The 23,154-nt window shown below is 50.6% G+C and overlaps 1 protein-coding gene across 1 annotated transcript in view; it reads right to left on the bottom strand.

The window, feature by feature from the left end:
• The window catches only part of OCA2 (OCA2 melanosomal transmembrane protein), a 119,465-nt gene that overhangs the window by 81,580 nt on the left and 14,731 nt on the right, over positions 1 to 23,154 (bottom strand). The window contains exons 6-13 of the mRNA XM_056124706.1: positions 21,853 to 22,004; positions 21,139 to 21,221; positions 18,717 to 18,870; positions 11,116 to 11,187; positions 9,767 to 9,832; positions 7,978 to 8,034; positions 6,145 to 6,269; positions 4,899 to 5,037 (exon numbers count right to left, since the gene is read on the bottom strand). Coding sequence (XP_055980681.1) covers positions 4,899 to 5,037; positions 6,145 to 6,269; positions 7,978 to 8,034; positions 9,767 to 9,832; positions 11,116 to 11,187; positions 18,717 to 18,870; positions 21,139 to 21,221; positions 21,853 to 22,004 — 848 coding nt within the window. The remainder of the gene's footprint in view (positions 1 to 4,898; positions 5,038 to 6,144; positions 6,270 to 7,977; positions 8,035 to 9,766; positions 9,833 to 11,115; positions 11,188 to 18,716; positions 18,871 to 21,138; positions 21,222 to 21,852; positions 22,005 to 23,154) is intronic.

Below are 23,154 nucleotides of genomic sequence, written 5' to 3'. Positions count from 1 at the left end.
CACAATGACGTTTTTATTGCCAATTCTGGTATTGTTGTAACTTGGGGCACTTATGGAGGAGGTAGACTTCATCACTAAGTCTAACAAGGCCAGTCAATTCTGTGCTGCAAGGTTAGAACCCGTGTGTGGAAGGGGGGAAGCTTTCCTTCCCCCATCGGGTGCAAATAGGGACCCTGAGGACACTCAGGCATCTCCTTAGTCCTACAGATGTGGACAGCCTCCTCAGAATCACTCCCAAGGCATGCATCCATAATCACTCTCTTACAGGCATTCTTGAAACTTTCAAACATTTGATCCTGGTTCAGGGTGATAACTGCAAGAGAGATTTGACCTCCGAAGGGTCTGTCCAGCATGCGGAGGAGAGATTGAGGCACACGTGGGTCTCAGGGGCATAAAATGGTCCTGACAGAGCCATGGAGATGTGTGAATCCAGAGTACACCATGCAAAACCATCTACTGTGCTAAAGACGACAGACTAAAGTGGGGGAAAGGGTAATAAAAGAGAGAAAGAAAAAAAAACAGAACTCCAAGACCTACAGGTATAGGAGGTTGTGACAGCAAAGATGAAGAGGAAGTGGACAGAGAGGCAGAACAAACCAGCAGAATCTTGCAGTACCCAAGTTGGCAGCTAAGCAAACAGAGGGAAAAGTCTGGAGGAAGAGATACAGACCCCAGAGCACACAACACATGGGGCCTGGTGGGAAAGCCGTGAGAAACGTCCCAACATGTAGAGTGTCTGTGGGTGTGGTGGAAAATGAGATAAGTGCCCCAGAATGCACAGCAACTAGGGCTATGGTGGGAAAGTCATGAGAAAAATCACGGCATGCACAGCAACTGTGGATATAGTGGGAAAGCCATGAGAAATATCCCAGCATGCACAGTGACTGGGTGTGGTGGGAAAGCCCTGGGAAATGCTCCAGCATGCACAGCCCAGTAAGGGGTATGGTGGGAAGAACCTTCTAGTGCTTGCCACGCTGATCTGTAAGGGGGAATGCCCCCTCTCACCTGTGAGATATCATTCAGAAGCAGAGGGTGGTGCCCTCCAGAAGCGTTCCAGATGTTTCTGCTGGCTGAATAGCTGTGTTCACCTGGGGGTGGGAGTCCCCTAGAATGGGCAGGAAGGAGCTGGCATACTCTCCAGGAGCCTGAGACGCCCCTCAGCCTATTGGCAAGTGGGGGGCAAGGGTGCCAGCTGTGCTGCAGACTGCAAGGGCTGGAATATGGCCACAGGCTGGCCCTGGCCGTCTCTCTGCCCCAACACCCTAGAACCTTCCCAAGAGACCCAGTGAGCAGAGGAAGAACCTATGGGTGGTGACATGCCAACCACTCAACTTTCTTCGTGAATGTTCTTTTACACGTCACGGCCCATTTTTGTCTTAGAACCTGTTTCCCTTCCAGGTCTGTGTGTTGATGAGTGCACAAGTAACACGGCAGAAATGTGCACGCCACGGGATGGATGCAACTGTGCCTAAGCTGCCTATCGACCAGGGGGCTTTCTCCATTCACTCCACCCATGACACTATGCAAACAGCACTTTCGGAGAGGCACAGAGGTAGTCCAGTGAGTAGGGCGGTTGTCTTGCACACAGCAGGCCTGGATTACATCCCTGACGCTACCTGCATGTATAGTCATCCCCTGAGCCTCACCAGGAGTGACCCCTGAGCACAGAGCCAGGAGTAAGTCTGAGCATCTCCAGGTGTGGCCCAAACAACAACAAAATATCACTTTCAGTATTTTGCTGTTCTTTGCTAGAATATAGGACACAACTAACTTTGAATATTCATCCTGTATTGCACAAGTGCCAACTTTACTTACTATTCCTAGAAGTGTTTTGAGACTTCTTTAAATTTCTCTACATGGGCAATCATGTCCTTTGCAGGTAAAGACTGTCTTGTGGCCTCCTTTGATGTTTATATTCCAGTTTATATGCCGTGCATTTCTTCTCTTGCTTTACCAACAAGAGCCTCCAGTCAAAGGCGACATAGAGGTGATGAGAACAGTGGCCAGCATGGTACTAGCCTTTCCCTAGATGCCCCCTCTCAGCTAGCAAGTTTCTCTGCTTTTCAGTTATGGAGACATGTATCAGTACCTGATGGTGCATAATTTTTCAGCATCTCTTGAGATGATCACATGGATTCCCCCATTTAGTTTTTTCATTAACTGAATTTTTTCCCCAAATTATCTACCAGTGTTCCCTTGCCAGAATAAATTCCATTTGGTTATATTATCCACTTTAAAGGTTGCTAAGCTGGATTTCTGAACCGTTTTCTATTTCCAGATATGTTTAAAACAGATGCATGTTGACAGTTAAATTTTTACCTGGTGTCCAGGTCCCATAGTTTAAGCAGGAAATGCTTCTCTCCTCTTCAATAGGTTGTAATGTTTTGGGGAAGAACATGGCACTCTTCCTTCTAAGATGGGTATTGGTGTGTATGTGTGCACTTTTCTTTGTGGGAATATTCTTAATTCCAAATTAAATTTTAACAAGTATAGGATCACACAGGTCCAGATCTTCCGTGAGGTCAATACAGTGTATCTTCGAGGTTCATTGTAATTTTTCCCAAGTCCTCAAATTCACCATCCCAGTCTCCCACACCACCCTCTAAGCACACTTCAGTGTCTGTGGTGCCGCAGCCTCTTCCGCCAAACAGTTCCTTCCTGTTTTCTCTGTCCTCTCCCTCATCAGTCTGGTCAGAAATTTCTCAGGGTTATTGGCCCTTTCCAAGAAATAGCTTCTGCTTTCATTGATTTTCTCTGTGGCTATTCTGTTGTCTTTGCTTGCCTGTTTTCTCTGGCATACTTTTAATTGAATTTGCTCTCTTCTTTGTAGTTTCTTAGACAGAATCTGAGATCACTGATTTGAGACAGTTCGTCTTTTACAGTCGTGGTATTTAGTGGCATAAATCTCCCTCTAAATGCTGCTTTCCAGCAGAGACCAGCAAATCACACTTGCAGGCTGGAATACAACACGCTGGGCCCTAGTGGCAGTCCCAGGCTGCCTTCCCACTCCGGGGGCAGAGTTGATTGGCTGCAACAGAGACCAAATGGCTCACAAGTCCATAATAGTGCTTCCAGGGCCTTTTCAGAAAAAGTCTGCTCATTCTTACTCTAAAGGAATTACACACATTTTTGTGCTCTCTTTTCATTATAATCCGATTTAAAATCCTTTACATTTTCAGTTTCAATCATTTAAAAGTGTGCAGTTTCCAGATATTTAGTTGGGCATTTCCCAAGTATCTTTCTCACTTAATTCAACAGTGGCAATTCAACAAAGAACATAGATTGCATTACTTAGAGTGCTTTAATTATATCACAATTTGTTTTACGGCCCAGAATATGGTCTAATTTGCTTCATGTTTGATGTGTGCTTTGAAAGAATACACATTAGCGGTTGGGTGGGATTTTTCTCTGTCAGTTAAATGAAGTAGTGAAAACTAATGAATTTTTAGACATCCTTTTGGTTTTATCTGCTATTTCAAAATGTCTGCTGGAAAACCCAGCTTAACTGGAAAAGAAGCTTTTGGTCCTATCAGTTTCAACCTATTATATTCTGGAGCTCTCAAATTAGTTGCACGAATAACTGTGTTGCTGTGGCCTCTTTATGAGACCGCCTTGACCATTACGAAATGCCTTCCTCTAATTCCCCAGAGGTTCCCTGTTCCACGGTCTCCTTTTTCTGGCACTGGTGTTACCCTCCTGCCTCCATCACTGAACATGCCTCTACCTTCAGCCTGTGTGCACCTTTAGAAACACTTGTCAGTGGAATATAGTTGAACTACGCTTGGCTAACAACCCCTTCATTGGGGGTGGGGGAGTTGGAGCCACACCCAGCTTATTTCAGGACTTACTCCCTGCTCTGTACTCAGGAGTCACTCCTGATGGTGAACAGGGTTCCAGTACGTGGTGCTGCAGAATTAACTGCCTGCAAAGCCGACATCGCTCTCACCTCAAACCCTGCTTTAAACTGAGATGTTTATTCTCTCATATTTTATATGATCATTCACATGGTTAGGTTTACATTTCACAGTTTGTTTTATGTTTATCTCATTTATTTTTCCCCTTTTGTTTCTTTTTCATCATTGCATTAAATCAAAGTTACCTTTAAAGCGGGTTTGTTGATATAAAACCCGCTTTGCATGTCTGATAATAACTACCAAACATTGTAAGATATTTCAACAAGTTTCCAGAGACCCTTTAAAAAAAATCTAAGTTCTTCATCACCACAGTTTTGGAAAGGGGAGAAGGGACAGACTGTTTTGTTCTTTTATATTTTTCTGAAACTTTTCACTTCCCTTTGGGGGCAGGGTTCTCAGAACTTATTCCTGGCTCTGTGCTTCTTTCTATACAGTATGTCAGGGATCAAACTAGGGTCAGCCACAAGCAGGACAAGCACCTTATTTGCTGTACTATCTCTCTGACTCCCATTTCCTTTCTCTCATGTAAGTGCTGGGAGGACCAGAGCACCCCCTGGTGACACTCTCTGCCCAGCACCCAGGTCTGATATCTCAGTGCTCAGGCTGGCATTCCAGTCCTGTCTGAGCCTGCCAGTGCTTGGGGACCTTCATAGACATGCCAGAGTTCTCTGAGGCCACCAGAGTCACACTGGGGGTGGGGGGAGATTATGGCATAAAGAGTCAAACAAAGAAACACACACTGCTCTGTTCTTGAGTCATATCCCCATCCCTATTCTTGATATTAGTTGGAAGAAAACATTGTCCTTATTAATATAATATGCCAGGGTAGAAACAATGATCCTATTCAATCATTTTCTCCATGTTTCTCAGAGGGACAGTGGGGTAGACTGAAATCCCTTCCTGCCCCTGGCCTGTGATTGGGACTCTATAGTCACCTACTGTCCTTCACCTGAGGGACTGAAGCCCAGGGGGGCCAGCACCTACCATCTTCCTCAGCTCCTGGTTGGAAATGATGATGATGTTTGGTGGGTCCCCGATGGCAGTGGCAGCACCCCCGATGTTGGTGAAGATCACCTCGGCAACCAGGACGTGTCTGGGGTCCAGGTTGAGGACCTCACATAACCTGCCACAAATAAAGGAAGAGGAACTATGCTCCCCACCATGAACACCTGGGACCCCTTTTATGAGAGAGGTACACACATGTGGTTATACATGCACACATCTGCACACACACATGTGTGGGAAAGGCAGGTGGGGGCATGCACAGAGATGAAATGTAACCAACTACCAGCTACTGCCAACACACTCACTCCTCTGAGAGTAAACCCACTGCCTCTGCCCACTGGCATAAAAATTTCCCCATTCTGCCCCCAGAGCCCTGCCACGAGGGAGCCCAATCACTGTGTGCAGTTCCCAGTGGAGGGAAGACCCTGGCTGCCTTCAAGTCAGGGTTGGGCCAAGAGCAGAGGGTAAAATATGACCATAGTATAGTCACAGCCATGACCATGACCACAGGCACAACCAAGACAACAGCCACGGCTAAGACCACAGGCACAGCCACAACTACAGGCACAGCCTCAGACATGACCATAGGCACAGCCATGGCCACAGGCACAGCCACGGCCATGGCCACAACCACAGCCATAGCCACAACCACAGGCACAGCCACGGAAATGACCACAGGAACAACCACAGACAAAAACATAGGCACGTCCACAAAAACAACCACAGGCACAGCCATGAACACAGCCATGACCACAGGCACAGTCACAGCCACAGGACAGCCACAACCACAGAAACAGCCATCCATGGGCACAAGCACAGCCATGGACACAGCCACAGGTACAGCCATGACCATGACCAGTCATAGACAACTAAACACACAGCTGTAATCAGTTACAGCTACAAAGACAACCACAGCCACAGTCACAGCCACAACCATAGTGATAATCACACAACCATACCATAACCATCATAGCTATGACAACCACACTCATAGCTACAACCAGTCCCAGCCATAACCATAGTCACAGCCACAACCAAGACCAGTCATAGGCACAGCTACAGTCATGGCCACAATCACCACCATGGCGATCACCACACCCACAGTCAGTCATGGCTACAGTCATAGTCAAAGCCACGGTGGGGCAGTCTGCAGCCCGGGCACACCAGCAGACAGGAGCACAGCAGAGGCCTGGTGGCCAGGCGCCCACGCGGCCACTCTGCATACCTTATAGTCACAGGAGTGAAGAGGAGCGATGTGGTGACGTTGTCCAGGAAGGCAGAAAGGATGGCCGCGAAGAGGCACAGCATGATGACCATGGCCCACACCCTGCCCCGGGATAGTCGGTAGGCCTGGGACACACACAGCCCAGGGTCAGTGGGAGGAGGAAGAGGCACCTTTTCCTCAGGACTCTGAGACTAGGGCTTGGTTGATCAGGCATGCCCAGGGATGCTGGCAGTGCCTGTCATCCTGAATCCAGGGCCATGGTCTCCTCTGCCTCTTCCCCGTATCAGTGCCCTGGCGTACCCTCATGTCCCCTGACCTGCTGCCATCTCCTTTCCTCTTGGTCACCTCAGCCACCATGCTGGGGCTCAGTGTCTCTAGAGCCTGATGATGTCAGGGGGCTGAAGGTGAAGGGGGTGGATTTGGGTGCCAGGAAGGAGAGGCCAGGTGGTCCCTGAACGTGGGGCAGTGGTGCTTAGAGAAGAGAATCACGGTGTGCATCTCTCTCCAAGTGTACAAAGGGCTTGGGGGATGAAGTATTTCCCTATAAAGAACTTTCACTTTCTGAAACATGAACAAGAGACTCAGGAGACCGGCGGGGCAGGGATGCCCAGCAGTGCACCTCACAGCTGCCCCAGGTGCCCGGGGCCCTCTCACTACTGGGCTTAGCATCACTCACATCCGGCTGAGTGGCACAGGGAGTGGGCCCCGGCCCTGAGCCCTGTGTGGGGGCTCCTACAATAGGGGATGAACAATGGAACATCCTGCACCCATGCGTGAGACACAGGCCTGAGCAGCGTGTGGGGATCAGAGTTAGGAGGGTCCCCCGTGTCCCAGTCAGATGAGATGTTTACTAGAGAAAAGTCACTGGGATCATCACATTGACTGCAAAGTAACGTAAGCTGATGAGCTAAAATATTCACATACTCGGAAATGCAAGACGGAGTTTGAGGTAAAGCACACAACCCATCAGTTTAAAGCTTTGAATCTGGTTACGATTTTACTCTTTGCCATGGTTTTGTATATGGGCCACAGCTAGAAAGTACTCACAGGCCCCTTCCAGTGGGAAGCTGGTCCTGGTGGCCACTGGCTCCATAACCCAGCAGCGCTGGATGATGGGGGAGCCACATACCTCCCATGCCGCCCCTGAGTTTTCACCCCGGGGCCTAAAATATTTGCTTGAAATCGTGGGATCCCTGTTCCTATTTCTTTCATTCCCTCCGTACACAGAATAATTAGCACATAACTATGTGTGCACGCTGATAGTCACTGTGGCACTCAGCCAGGCTAGGGAAGCACCCCAGGTGCCCACCAGAGTGACACTGATGCTGTGGCATATAGACACAGTGGGACACTGCTCGGTCACAAGGATGATGAAATCATGTAGTTTGCTGCAACATGGATGGAACTGGAGGACCTTCTGTAAGTCAGAGGACAAGGTCAAAGGATGTGCTCAGTCGTCTGTGATATGATATTCCCTGTCAGGATACCCAGGGAATGGCAGTTAGCAAAGGGGGCAGAACACTGGCTCTATATTAGAGAAACAAAAATGCCAAGAAAGCGAGGAATGGAGGAAGATCAGGATGAGGGAGTCTGGGAGTGACTGGGGCCCAGGGTCAGGGGAGCTGAGCCTGGAGGGGGAAACACTGTGTGCCTGAAACCCCTCACTACATTCATCACGTGTCTGAATAAACAAGGGGAAAACCCACGGCAAACAAGGATTGTTCTACAGCCCAGTAACCAAATAATCCTGCTAGCATTGACTTGATTTACTAAGTGTATGTTTAAGAATATAGACTCATCATTAGCACATAATAAAATCTACATCAAACTTACCTTGACAGCACAATAATCGAAAAATCCAGTTTCAGAAAACACAGCCACCAAGATCATCTAAGGGTAAAGAGAAAAGGAGCCGAGAAGCAGTCAGCTGATCTGGGGAGGTGGTCCCAAGCCCCCTGCTTCCTCCCTGGGGCGTTCTCCCGCTCACACCCCAAAAGCTGCTGCCCAAAGGCTGGCAGTGTGCTTCAGTCTGGGGGTCTGTGCCCAGAGTCCAGGGGTCTAAACCCAGAATCCAGGGGTCTGTGCCCAGAGTCCAGGGTCATACTGGGCACCCAATCAATCCCTCTGATCCTCCCCCAAGCAAAGGGCTCATGGTGCTCCGTGATCTAGTCAGAAATGGGGCTGGGAAGGGAAGAGCCTCGGGGCCAGACACCAAGGTGGAAGAAGCCCCAAGCTTCCAGCAGCACCATCCCACCAGCAACAATGAAATGTTCCAGGCTTTCACACTGACCCAGCTTTGCCTCCTAACATCGCCCAGTGGACGGTCATCACCAGTTTGAGCAGACAGTAGTGTCCTGAACTAGCACAGTCTGCCTCATGGTGTCTCCCCTGATGAGCTGCATCGGGCTGGAGCTGGCAGGAAGCCCCCGACTCCAAATTAGCCCGCCAGGCTCATGACCAGCCTGTACTTCCTATGCTCAGCGCCCAGTGAAATGGTGAAAATGGTCCCTGCACTGAACTTGGAGGCAGAAAATCCTGGTTTCTGAATTGTCTCTTAGGAGCAATTTAACCTTGCAAAACGCAAAACATTATTGAAACGTCTACTTCAGTTGTCTTGCCCTCACCCCATAATGTTCTGCTCCTCAGGAGGTGGTTCAGAATATTCAATAATGAAAATCAAAGAGTTTGGGAAACAAAGTCTTATAGATAACCCTCTAAAGGCCACTGCAGACTCCTGCAAGCTGTCTCATCTAGAACGACAAGCTTGGGTGGCTATAGCCAAGCCCTCAGATGGGCCAGGTTCACATGTGGGAATGTTGGGGGGTTTATCTTTTGGTTTGGTTTTGCCTTTGGGGACCACACCTGCTCATGCTTAAAGGAGCTGAGCACAGAGCCAGGAGTGATACCTGAGCACAGAGCCAGGGGTGATCCCCAAGCACTGAGCCAGAAGTTAGCCCTGGAGCACAGAGCCAGGAGTCAACCCTGAGCATCACTAGGTGTTGCCCCAAAACAAAACTAAGGAAGAGAGAAGAGTCCTGGGTCTGGGCTGCCTGCTGTGGCTGGAGGCTGGAGTGTTCTAGACCATGAAGGAAACCCTGCTGCTGGCCCTCAGCTGCTGCAGGCTCTGCGGAGCCATCCGGCCATCCAGGCCATCACCAAGCTCCACTTGTTCTAGTGCAGTCAGGCCAGCTCTCCCGGCCCCACACCTGTGCACTGGCACACCTGACCTCCCCTCCACCAGACTGCCGCACATGCACAGCCCAGGAGCCCCCTGACCGTGTCTGGAGATCACAGGCCCGAGCCCAGCTGCTCCCTCTGGATCCCCGGAACCCCTTTGCCAATCACTGGCTTGTGTGGCGCTTGGCGGCACTCCTTTGTTCGGCACATTCCACTTTCCCTGGGAAGGGGAAGGTGGCGACTCAAAAGAATCGGGCATGATTATTTCAAGGTCAAAATAGAAGCTTTGCTGAGACGCCCCAGCTAACAGGGCCAGCCCACCTGCCACACTCCTTCTCCTTGAGAGAAATGAGCCAGACCTGAACGAGCCTTTCTCAGCCAAGCCCTAGCTTATGTTCACGGAATGCAGACCCCATGGCAGGTGCCCACAGCCCCCTCTCTTTACCATGCCAAACAGCAGCGCCAGAGTCTCGAAATCAATCCACTGCACCACTTGGGTCAGGCTGGGTCTCTGCAATCAAAACACAGATTTACCAGTTCATCTTGGGCTCCATCGCCTGGTGCAGAGTCTGGAAAGTGGGCATCCTTCACCACAAACTCACTCGTGGGCCAGCACAAAGCCACCCCTGCCACTTAGTTCCCAAACAAGAACATTCTGTCCCCACCAAAAAAATGTTCCATGTCCTTGAGGTGGCAAATGCCAAGCCAATGTGCGACATGGGAATGGCTTCTTAAAGCCGGTCCTGAACTCCCTGTAGGTCTGATGGGCCTTCCGTGGGGTAGGGACCAGCTTACCCCGTGGAACAAGCCCAGGGAGTGGGCAGGGCTGGAGAGCATCCTGTGGGAAGAGAGAAAGGGTCCCAGGAGGCAACATCGGCACAAAACAAGCACAGCCATGGTGCCCTCCTGATCAGTCAAACAGTGGCAAGTCTCAGCACGAGTCTTCAAGGATTGCCATAGGCTTATTCCGACTTAATTCAAAAACAAATTAGTTAATAACCACTAAGGATAGATGGGCCCCACTTCATTTCTGGGTCCAGTTCTCAATCTTGGAGCGGCTGTGCAGAGCAGTTTTCAGAATAAGCCGTAGTATCTTGCAGTGTCTGTTCTGGGCCTCCCTCCACCAGCATCCCTGCATAAGGGCCACTGGACCATCTCACATCCCAAAGGGAACTGCTCCCAAAGCCCTTGATTGGGAGTCTCCTAAAGGTGGAGGAAACCGCCCCACAGCCCCCTCCATCTTCACCTGGCCAGGACATGGCCCCCTCGTTCCAGGGGCTGCCCAGACTGGGCCAGCATGGGAACAATAGAGATATGTGTGTATGTGTGTGTGTGTGTGTGTCTGTCGGTCTATCTGTACACTCAGTCTATGTGTGCCTGTTTTGCACGTGTGTATCTACGCATTTCCAAGTGTGTCTGTACACATGTATCTGTATATTTCACGTATGTTTGTATACGTGTATTTGTGTGCTGCACATGTAGCTTTGTCTGTGTGCATGTGTCTCTGTGTGTACACATGTGTATCTGTGTGTATCTGTGTGTTTGCACACATGTATCTGTGTGAGTCTGCATGCACATGTGTGTACATATCTGTGTGCACATGTGTGACAGGTGGAAAATACTCTTCAATACCATCCAGTCTGTGAGTTCCATCTCAAACACAGCTCATGTAGGAATATGGCAGCAGTATGTTCAAAAGGGTAGCAAACACCTGCCCATGCCCAGTTCCCAGCCCACCTTGGAGTGTGACTTTTCAGAGTGACTTTTCATAGGGTCTAAAATGTAACAACTTACATCACCAACCACCGCCAGCGCCGCTAATGCCGCCAGGGACCCCAAGATGGCCGCCAGCGTTCTGTGGACAATCTGGAAGGGAAGAGAGGAGAGATGTGTCCCGGGCCTGGGGGAACCCTCTGGCCCTGTCACCAGTGGTCATCTGTGAGGGACCAGCCGGCCCAGTCAGCAGCAGCCATCTGTGAAAGACCCTCTGGCCAATCAGCAACGGCCATCTGTGAGGGACCCACTGACAGTGACAAGTCTTCTGCTGTCTCAGGCACAGACACCACAGGGGCCCACGAGCCATACCAGACACCTTCTAAGGACAACTGCTCTGTGTCCTGGGACAGGGAGCACACACCACAGAATGAGGAGTCTGGCTCAAGTGAGTCCTTGAGAAATGGGAGTTAAGTCATTAGTCATTTACCATATAGTCCCCAGGCCATCGGGCCGTAGGCGCCCAAAGAGAAATCAATTCTGCCCAAATACTGAGACTATTATTAGATCAAGGGGACAGTGCTGAGCAGTCCAGAGTGGACTCACCGTTCTCCCTGAATAACCAGAGTATCACCAGCCCTCGTGGCTCATATAGGCCAGGGAGAAAGGCAAAGTCTGTGGGGACGAGTGACATCACCGGCAGAGGCAGGAAGGCACAGTCACCAAGGAAAACACTGAGGTTTCCTTCGAAGTCACTAAGCAAATGTCTGGGATTCTGTTCCCAGAAATCCTCCTACAAAAGTTGACAATTTCATTTTTAAACACATTAACAGCCATGATCCAGGCACACAAAAGAATCTCGAAAGAGAGCAACACACTGCAGAGAGGCCTCCGGATCCCAAGATCACCATCTAGTTTAAAAAGAAAAAAATTTAACTCCAAGTCTAGCACCCTATGAAAAAAGTTTAGTATTTGATTATGCCACTGATATACCAAGGGTAGCACATCACATTTGATGGGATGTAAGGTTGAAGACAACCAATCTTGATAAAATACCTATATATGTACATATAGATACATAAATACCTACATATATATATATATATATATGCACACAAGACTCCAACTCTAACAACATGTTAGTGATATCTCATACAGGGGCTTAATGGCTCCAAGATGAGATACAACAGTTTTCCTACACTTTCCTCTAAGGCAACCTTTTTGATCAGTTTTAGTCAATTATTCATAACAAGCAATACAAAATAAATTATTTAGCATCTGCCTTTGGGGTAGGCTTGGGTGGTGGTGGGAAAACTCGAAATAATGGTAGTGGGAAGGTGTAATGGTGATGGGATTGGTGCTGAAATATTGAATGTAATCAATTGCTGTAAACAACTCCTTGAAAATTAAAAAAAAAGTTTTAAATGCACCACGAAATGGACCACGTGCTGCCCCACCTCCCCCCACCGCCTGATGGGAGTAGCCCTGAGCACAGATCTGGGAGGAGCCCCCTGAGAACAGGCAAACATGATCCCACCCTGCCTTGGCCCCCCACAAAGACAAGGGAAACTTAACTGATTTTGCCATCAGGCTGGAGCAGCTCAAATGCCTCAGCAAGCAGCCTACACAAGCAAGCTCAGACTCAAACTGGGCGGAGAGGCCGGCACTGACACTCAAGGGACGTCCTCCGGGCCCGGACCCAGCTTCAGGCCGGTGAGCGCAGGAGAAACCCACTGCAAAATGTAAGTGCTGTGCCCACCGGGGGGGGGGGGCCGGGGAACCTCACTGTTTGCGGGTTTGGCTGCTGGGAGTTGCAGGGGAAAGCAAGGTCCCCCAGGCTCCGAGTCCCTAAGTCTCCTGGGTAGGGATGGAGCCACAGTTGAGAACGCGGAGACCAGGACCAGAGAAGCAGCTCCGACCGGACCCAAGCTTGAGAGAACCCTGGGATCTTTTCCAAAGCCAACTGCACCCCTAGGGAGGAGCTAAGAATGCTTCGTGGCTACCCCAAAAAGCCCAGGGGCCCAAGGGGAGGGGAGTCCCTGCGGAAGTTCTAGAAGCTCAAGAGTCAAGCTATATATTAGCTATTCTTGCATAATCAAAATAAAGAAAAGAAATCTCTCTCTCCTTCTCCTCCCCATCCTCCTCTTTCTTTTTCTTCTCTCTGGTTTTTAGGCCTCAGCCAGTGTGTTCTGAGCTCACTCCTGGATCTGTGCTCAGGGAGAAAACTGAAGAAAACTAAAGACAGAAATACACAGTCAAATAAACCATGGTTCAAACACCTGCAGTGCCTGTCTTCTGGGTCCAGTCAGCATTCCCACGTGAATTCCTGGTATGATTCCGCAGTCTGTAGAGATTTTCACCACGCTTTAGTGCTTGGTTGAAAGCAAGATCATTTTTACTGAAGCTTTTTTACAAAGCTGTGAGGGGAGAGAGGGGGAGAAGAACCTGTTCGAGAGAGCATAGGCTTCTCTCGAGTGGAACTAGGCGGCCGAAGGAACAGAGGTGGGGAACATGCTCGAAGGGCAAGTGACGCACTTCAGCAGCACAACAACAAAACCCTGGGGGAAAATCACTACTTTAAACCCATTCATCAAGACAGGGCATTAGACCTGGATGCTGAAAATATTTTTTCAACAAATACAAAAAATTCAGAAGTCATATTGACTCAGGATCGATAACTCAGTAGCAAACACGAAGACAAGAAAATCACTAGCCCCCGGGAATTCTTTAAGGCACAAAAATGCTCCCCGAGTCCAAGTGGATCTCTAGAAAACACAGAACAAAACCAAGAGCACGACATGGCAAAGCCACAGAGCCCCTGGGAGGAAAGCTGCCTGCTTTAGAATGACAGCAGAAGGCAGAGAATTGGGGAAGACGGATAGTACGGGGAGCGCAGCGCTCACCTCGCACACAGCCAACCCTGCTTAATCCTAGCACACAGAGGTTCCTTGAGCACTGCTCAAAGTGCGCCCTGAACACAGAGCCAGAGTGATCTCAGAGCACAGCTGGCTGAGGCCTGAAAGCCAGAAAGAAGAAAAAGAAAGGAGGATGAGAAGAAGTAAAGAGAAATTTCTTTCTTTTTTCTTTTTTTTTTTCTTTTTGGGTCACACCCAGCGATGCTCAGGGGTTACTCCTGGCTCTGCACTCAGGAATTACTCCTGGCGGTGCTCGGGGGACCACATGGGATACTGGGAATCAAACCCGGGTCGGCCACGTGCAAAGCAAATGCCCTACCCACTGTACTATCACTCCAGCCCTCAGTTCTTTATTTTGAGTTATGCATGAATAGCCAATACACAGCAATTTAAACCACATATCAAACAGGTAACTGAGAAAAACAAATGAGACCCCAAAAAGTCACTGACAAAATTATGTCACTGACAATTACGCCAAAAGTCCACATTGAATTGTGGTTAAAAAAAAAACAACTCCCTATTCTAAGGAAAAAACTGTAATGTTTGTCTCATAAAGTGCATCACACTTGCAGTGAAAGCAGATGCCTTTCCCCTTAAGATCAGAGACAGGTAAGGCTGGCCTTTACCTCTCTTGTCTTACCCACTTCAATAAAGCAAGAAAACTAAAGACATGAAAATTACTAAGAAAGAAGTACAACTGTTGCTGTCACATGACTGTCTATATAGAAAACCCCAACTGTGGGGTTGGAGTGACAGCACAGCTGGTTCAGCACTTGGCCTACACACAGCCGACCAAGGTTCTATCCCTGGCACCCCATATGGCCCTTCAAGAGGGTCAGGGTAGGGCTGGAGAGATAGCACAGCAGGTATTGCATTTGCCTTGCACGCAGCCAACCTGGGTTCGATTCCCAGCATCCCATATGGTCCCCCGAGCACCTCCAGGAGTAATTCCTGAGTGCATGAGCCAGGAGTAACCCTTGTGCAACGCTGGGTGTTACCCAAAAAACAAAACAAAACAAAAAAGACAGTCAGGGTAATTCCTGAGTGCAGAGCCAGAAGTAAGTCCTGAGCACCGCTGGGTGCCGCCAAGAAACGAGAGAGAGAGAGAGAGAGAGAGAGAGAGAGAGAGAGAGTCCCAAGGAATCTACAAGAAAAAATAAAGAACTCCAAACATGAGTAAGTTCAACCAATGATACAAGATCAGCATAACAAGAATCAGAATTGCCTTTATACATGGAAACAATGAAAAACTGGAACCAAACTAAAGACATAATACCACTTATGATTGTTTCAAAGGAAAGTAAATACTTTGGCTAAATTTAACAAACTCTGTACATGATCTGTATGATGGTAAAGTACAAGTAAATCAAAGGGAAAATAAACAAACACTCATATTAACAAGTTGAAAGGCAATTTAAAGTATCACATCACAGATTCTGAAGCATCACAGGAAGAGGACCACAGAATAGGAAAGTGAGTTTGACAATGATGTAGCACAGGTGGAGGAGAGGACAGGAATAAATTAAACAGATCAGAGAACACAGAAGTCTCTTCAGGGTCTGTGCGTTGATAAATATCACAGAGCAGAGAGACACCCACAGGTCAATCATGAAAGTCCCCCTACGTCTCACACTTTAAACAGAAACTAATTCAATGGTTCATGGACTCAAATGTGAAAAGTTAAACACAAATTTTTAGGAAAGAACATGGGAAGAACTTTGAATATAGGTTTAGACAAAGAGTTCTGCTTGACCCCAAAATACATTTGTTAAAGGAAAATATATAAACTTGACTGAAAGAAAATATTGCAATCCACATATGTAGAATATATTTTTAAAAACAAAATCAGCATTAAAAGAAAAAGTCTAAATGTTTCTTAAAACCGTTTAAGGGGCTGGAGAGATAGCACAGTGGGTAGGGCGTTTGCCTTGCACACGGCCGACCTGAGTTCAATTCCCAGCATCCCATATGGTCCCCTGTGCACCGCCAGGAGTAATTCCTGAGTGCAGAGCCAGGAGTAATCCCTGTGCATCGCCAGGTGTGACCCAAAAAGTAAAAAAAAAAAAAACCCTTTAAAATATTTGTGGCAGGCCTGGAGCGATAGCATGATGGGTAGGTAATTTGCCTTGCTTGTGGTTGACCATCTCTGGCATCCCTTATTGTACCCTGAGCACCATGAGGAGTGATCCTTGATGAGCACCACCAGGTGTGGCCCAAGACCAAATAAAATAAAACACTTGTGCTAGGGTCAGAGAGACAGTGCAGGGGTTAAGACACTTGCCTGCACTCTAGTTCAATCCCAGTACTGAAAGGTCACCAAAGCATGCCCAGCTGACCAGTGACCCATAGGCACCATTTGGTGTGACCCACAAACAAATGAATAAGTAAGTAGTTTGCCTGTGGCGGTATTCATTTTTATTTTTTTATTCAGAATGTTAATTTTTTTACTTTATTTATTTATTTATTTTTAAATGACTCACCATGAGGTACAGTTACAGACTTACAAACTCCTGTGCTTACGTTTCAGTCATACAATGATTGAGTACCCTCCACCAGTGTGTGATGGGAGGAAGACTGGGAACATTGGTTGTGGAGAACGGGCACTGGTGTTCATTTTTAAGAGCCCCAAATAATCCTTCACAGGAAGGATGCTTAAGCAATCACATCCCTACCAAGTGTCAGCAATGAAAAGGGCATGAATTCCCCTGGTACGGGCAGCCACCTGGGAGAGCCACGAGAAGATGAAGCTGAGTGAAAAAGGTTAGGCTCGAAATGGAACATCCTCCTCCTCTACTGCAAACACTGGTGCAACAACATGGGTGAGGGCCAGGGGGAGAGAGGGTGGGCAGCTGCCGGCACCGATGAGGATGGAGGAGGAAAAGGGGCAGTGAGGAAGGGGTCAGGGAAGCCTGTGGTGACCACACAGCCCAGGTCTTAAATATGGTGGTGGTCTCACGAGGCTGCAGGGCCACTGTCGTTACTATGGTGATGGTCTCACCATCCTGCCAGGTGCAGTCCTAGAGGGGTCAGTTCCCAGGGCCCTGGGCACCTGAGCCGGTGTGCTGCCACTGCTGGGAGTCCCTTCCCAGGCCTCCTGAGCACTGCTTAGAAAACACTCCCAAAATAACCATGCTAAAGCTGCACCGTCCCCCCCAGCAGACACACATGCACGCACACACACACACACACACACACACATACACATGTGCGTTATGACCTTTGAAGGTTCAGTCAGCTCTGTGGACTGTGGCAATGTCGCTTTCCTGAGCAGAGCTGTGTGATGTGTCAGCTTCAGGGGCCAGGAAGGCTAATGGGCGTCTCTGCATGAGTCTTTGCCGCTGCTACAAATCTGTTATCATTGCAAGCAAAGGCGTAGCTTTAACAGCTAAAGCACCATAAAGTAGGGGTCAGTGGGGTAGGGGGACAGCATGTCACCTGACTTACTCACAAGGCTTTGGGGGTGCCCAGTGCATCTCATCGCCCAGGGACATGATAGCTGCCGGGCGGAAGTGGCCTCTTTACAAGACTTACCTAGCCTCGGGGTGGCTCCTGGGAGGGAGTGAGGCCTTTTTTTCCTTAATGGCTATTAATAACAGCCATTAATTAATAATGTATTAATTATAAGCCTTCACAAATCGTGTCATTTTCAAAGGACGTGCAATCATACAGAGTTAAACAGAAAATGAACACATGCCTGAATGACTAAGGATTCTTTTGAAAAACAAATCGGCGGATCAGGAACGTGGTTCGAGTGGCAGAGCTCTGGGCCTGCATGCTCCAGGCCCCGGGTGGGTCTCACAGGGCTTCTCAGCCCTGGGTGTGGGTTAGTGCTCATCCAGCCTGAGCAGTGCCCCGAGGGACCGCCACAATAAAATGAATAAAATCATAGCGAATGAACTGACACTGGCCTGTGTTTTCTTAATTACGATGAAATGACTGATCAAATTGATTAAAGCCCATTTGAATTTATTAAATTCATCACTTTCAATTGCATTCTTGGCGGGAACCCTGTCTCATGAATGACATTGGGCGGGGAAAGTGCACCTGCACAGAAGGACTCATTCATAAATACGAGGTGGTGGGGCTCGGGGGAGAAAGGCTGGGAGACAGCAGGACGGGCCGAGTGCAGGCTGGCATGCTGGCACCCTGATCAGTCCTTGGCACGGCATGGTCCCTGAGCACCACCAGGAGCCACTTCCAGCACCGAGCCAGGGGTAACCCCAAAGTTCAGTCACATACCAGCTGTGACCCCCAAACAAAGTTCACTGACAACACAACTTGAGTAACAGGGCAGGCAAAGCCCTTGTAGCAGATCTTATACCATTTGCAGCAAAGGTCCTGGGGTCACCACTGATCCCACTGAGCAATCTCGGCCTGTCTCGGACACTCAGACCCCAGGCTCCTCTTCCCAACATGACTTGGCAAATATTCTAGTACAAATCATTTTCTACCCAGTGGGCAAGGGGACACCTGGTTGTTGTTATTTGGGGGGCCGGGGGGAAGGGTTTACATCCAGCTGTGCTCCAGGCTTACCTCTAGCTCTGTCCTCAGAGGCCATCCCTGGGGAACCATAGGTGGTGCCAGGGATGGAACCAGGGTCAGCTGCACGCAAGGAAAGTGCCTTCACCCAGGTCTGTCTCTCTGACCCCAGGTTGACACTATAGCAATGTACGGAGCCACAGGATTGGGCGCATCCAGGCACCCAGGAAGTGAGTAAGCGTTCACTGTGGGCCCAGAGGAATCAAGTGGAACAAACATTACAGTTACCTCAAATATGATCAGCACATAAACCCCAGCGAGGATGATAGCAGCCGTGGTCACCTGGGCTTCGATGCTCGCGCGGAGGAACTGGTGGGCCATGAGCAGGGGAATCACCGAGGTCTGCTGGGTGGAGGCTCGGACGCTGATGGCAACAGTGTCCCTGAAAGAGGGAGGAGAGCTGGAGGAGGTGACAGCCTCCCCAACCCGAGCTCTCGGGCCTTTGATGGAAGCTTCATGACAAAACCATGATTGGATCATTCTGATCTGATGACTGATGACTGATCCCACCACCGTCCCCAACCCAGATGTCCAGGCTGGGTGAAACTGAAAGTCACACGATTCACATGAATGGTTCTAGGGTGGTGGGACTCAAAGTTTCAAAGCCCCGGTCACCAACAGAACCTAACAAAAGGTACTGTTTCAGGGTCTCCACTGGCATGAGGAGCTCCTCTGCACTGAGATGCATGGCTGGCTTTCCACAGCACCCTCCGCTTCGTTTGTTTTGGGGCCACACCCTGAAATACTCAGGGCTTATTCCTCACTCGGCACTCAGGAATTACTCCTGGCAAGCTCTGGGCATCATATGTGATGCTGGGGATTGAATCTGGGTTGGCCATGTACAGGGCAAATGCCCAACCCACTGGACTATCTCCCACACCCCTACGTCTTCCACTTCCACAGGGGAGACCAGGAACCATTTAATAAAGCCAATGAGAGCTCCCAGTAACCCATTGGGATCTTTGTTATCTGGCAGCACCTTTTCCCCACCCTGTGTGTATGCAAGCATCATCTGGTGAGTGGGCGAGTGTCGGGTGCTGGCAGCTGACCCAGAAGAAGGAGGCCGGGAACCCCCGTTTCACCCATGGGTCAGAAGCCAGGATCCAGCTGGCTCTGTCCCGGGCATCCTTGGCACTGAAACCAGCTCACAGTGGGGAGAGACGGAGCTGGATGGCAGGACTCTCAGCTGGTGACCGAGAATGTGAGGAGCCTGATTTGTCTGCAAACGAAGAGTGGTCTGGGGGTGCAGAAGAGCACAGCCCACAGCTCAGAAGTGCGACAAACTGTTGCCTTGGCTGGACTTGGTCACTCCACAGTAGAGGCTCGTGACTGGGCAGAAGGGGAACAGAGGTGATGGGGGCACTTCCGCGGTGGTAAAGGTACAGGATATTTAATAGTGTTAATATTTACTTGTTAATATTCCACAAATATTAACAAGTATGCCCATGTTACCTAAACTATGATACAATCATTTTAAAATCATTTTATGTAACTTTATTTTTGGGTTTTGGATCACACCCAGCGGTACTCAGGGCTGACTCCTGGTTCTGCACTCAGGGATCACTCTTGGCAGTGCTCAGGGGAGTCTGTGGGGTCCTAGAAATGAAGCCTGGGTCAGCTGTGTGCAGGCAAGCACCGTCCCCACGGCACTATCTCTCCTGCCCCAATAAATTGTCTTTCAGTTTTGAAACCCACTGGTTGGAAGTAGATGCAATGGGAAATAAGGCATCTTGAGAGGTCAGCAGGCTCGAATGAGGTCCCAGATACCACCTGACCAGCCCTGTCAGCGGGAGGAGGCCCAGGCTCACGGCTGAGGGGGAGGTGCGGGGCCTCCCGGGAAGGATCCAGGCCCACACCTGCTTTCTTCTGTCCTGCTTCCTACCAGCAGCCCAAACAAACTCAAACATCAGCGCAGACGGACTCCTGAGCACTGTTCTTATAGACGCAGGGGAAGAGCCATCCACACATTCCCTCGTCCCCATCCACAGCTCCGGGACGACACTGGGAGCACAGCCAGCTTCCTATAGGACCGGCCTCAGTGACATGCTTCTTAGGCAACCAAAGAGTCAACAATGAGGGCTTGGGGGACACTGCCGTATCCTCGGGACCTCACGAGGACCGCTAGGAACGGCCCCCAGGAGTCCTGAGCATGCTTGGAAGCCCCCCAAAGTCGGAAGAGCTTTGCCCAGTCATGTTTCTTCAAACCCAGGAGCTCTCAGGGGCCTGACAGGTGGGAGCCGCCTCCCAACTGACCCCCCGCCTTGGGCCCTCCAGGCCTGCTTTCAATATGTGCACACCTGAACCCCGAAAGCCCTTTCCCCCCACTCTTCAAGGCCACATGTCCAGTTCTCCCTCCTAGGGTGCCTGTCCCCTACCAGGCCCTCATGCCACGCATCCTCCCTGGCCGCCTGCCCGCCCGGACACTTCTCTCAGCTGTGTCATTTCTGTTCCCAGCTAGAGCTGTGTACGCGTCTGCTCCCCTAGTCACACGCGACAGGGAGACGAGTCAGCACCGCCTGCATCCACGGACAGCTCTGATGTCACGACTCTTCCTGGGCCGCCTTCTCCTCTACACTGAAAACGAAGCCCACCGCCAGGATGCTTCACGCCCCGCCTCTGAATCCCACTGCTCAGGGCCCCAAGCACGCACCGGCTCAGCACGTCGAAGTTCCTGCTCAGCACAGCACGCTCACTTCCCCTCGGGTTCACGAACACCGTCCAGTTGCGGGAGGCCTGAGAGGTGCAAAGGACAAACTTGGGGTGAGCGCCAAGCCTGAAACACCGTGTGGAATGTGGGTTTCTCTCTCCTGGCTAATCTGTTTGGCTAAGAAAGGAGAGCAGAGAGCAGGGCCGGAGCAGGGAGGGTGCTGGCCTTGCATGAGGCCGCCCTAGGTTCCACCTAAAGGGGGTCCCAAGGACAGAGGCAGGAATAGTCCCCAGGCACTGTCAGGTATGGCTCAAACCCCCGCCCCCAAAAGAAGAGGGGACGAGGGTGGTAAAGCTCAGAGCCCCCTCTGCCCCTGGGAAGAGCCTGAGAACGAGAATCCATCAAGCATGCAGGGAGAGACGTATGCGCACCCTCTGAGGTGCAGAAGAAAAGTGGGGGGGGGAGGGAGTCCCGAGGCACTGACTCCTACGCATGGCTCCCAGAATCAACAAAGTAAATGCAAAGGCTCACCAGCCTGATCCTACTGAGACAGCCACTGGCTCGCGGACAGGGAGAAAGGGAAGAGGTTTCAGAGACAAAGCAGAGGGTGGAAGTGGAGGCTGACTCCACATCCGCCCAGCCTTTCAGGCAGGGACTTGATTTCCGTGAGATGAAACAAGATTTGACTGGTCCCTTCAAAGAATTTCCAAGTCTCACCTGCTGGGGCTGTCGCCGCCGGGAGCCAGGAGCGTCGCTCCAAGTCACCTCCACCACCACGTGCTCATCCCTCGAGGACCCCCCGGCCACCAGGGCTCCATCCAGGGCCACCTGCAGCAGTGCTGTGTCTCTGTGGCCGCTGAGGTTGACAGCTGGGAGCAAGTCAAGGAGAAAGACAGAGCCGGAGGGCGGGCGGGAGGGCATGTTTTCTGACACCTGCCCCCACTAGCACTCCCCCGGGACGGGACCATGACAGGTGCATGCAGGGGTCCAGGATGGTTCCACCCGCTCGAGGCAGGAGGCTGTGTGGTCCATGCCGAGGGCTCTGCCACTGCTGCCACCCCCCAGGGGCTCTGTGCTGAGGATGAGGGACCCCCGGGAATCGCCCAACAACAGAGGGGAGGGAAAAGCAGCAGAGGGGAGGGGAAGGGAGGGAGGTTTTACATTTTAGACACATCCTGACCGTGGATGATCTGGCCTATGTGGTGAATCAAGAGACTCAGAAACGGAATAAACTACAGCCAAAGGCGGCCCCAGGCGTCCTTCTAAGAGCTGAGTTTGCTAAGTGGGGGGAAGGGGCCCCAGATACAGGTGGACAGAGAGGCCGGCTCTCTGGGGGGTGTGCTGGGCACATGGATATGAACAGCTTTGCAGAGCCCAGCACCTGAACTGGAGCACAGCTCACAAATGCGGCAAATGCATTTCCCTGATCTGCTCCTTATCACGTGCAGCACGTCTCTCTGGCTGCCGCGCCAGGCACTGCGGGCGAACTGCATGGCCACTCCCTGTCCCGACCCCCTCGGAGAGGCCCAGCACTGCAGGGACCCACAAGCACGCCTGTCATATGTGTGAGTCAGAGACAATTTAAGCTCGGGCGCAGAACTGCAGAACCTAGGAGGTAAAACAGCACCACCTGGAGGCTGACCTGGGAAGAGCAGCGGCTTTTCCTGGTGGAATGTTCCTGGCAGGGCTGAAGGCGCGGCTCCCAAGAGCACACCTGAACAGTGGGGGGCGCAGACACTGCTGAGGGCACCTCTGCCTTCCTGTCTCAGGCCTGCTGCTGATGTCCTGCCACCTGCCTGAAGCCCCAGCCCTGCACGGGCTCCCTGGAGCTTCCGGAAATAGGCAGGAACCCCTTGGGAATCTGTGCATTCCCTGAGGAAGGGGCGCTGAGGGGCTCGCAGCACCGGGCTGGGCTTCCTGCTGCAGTAAGCTCTGGCAAGCCCTACCCAGAGCCTGTCGTTCTCCAAGTGTCCTCAAGTTTCCCCCACACACACCCCCACACACACTGCCCAGCCCGGA

The sequence above is a fragment of the Sorex fumeus genome, unplaced genomic scaffold (genome assembly GCF_029834395.1).
Source record: "Sorex fumeus unplaced genomic scaffold, SorFum_2.1 ptg000051l, whole genome shotgun sequence".
NCBI classification, from domain to species: domain Eukaryota; kingdom Metazoa; phylum Chordata; class Mammalia; order Eulipotyphla; family Soricidae; genus Sorex; species Sorex fumeus.
The sequence above is the reverse complement of the archived record's forward strand: the minus strand, read 5'-3'. Positions and strand labels throughout refer to the sequence as shown.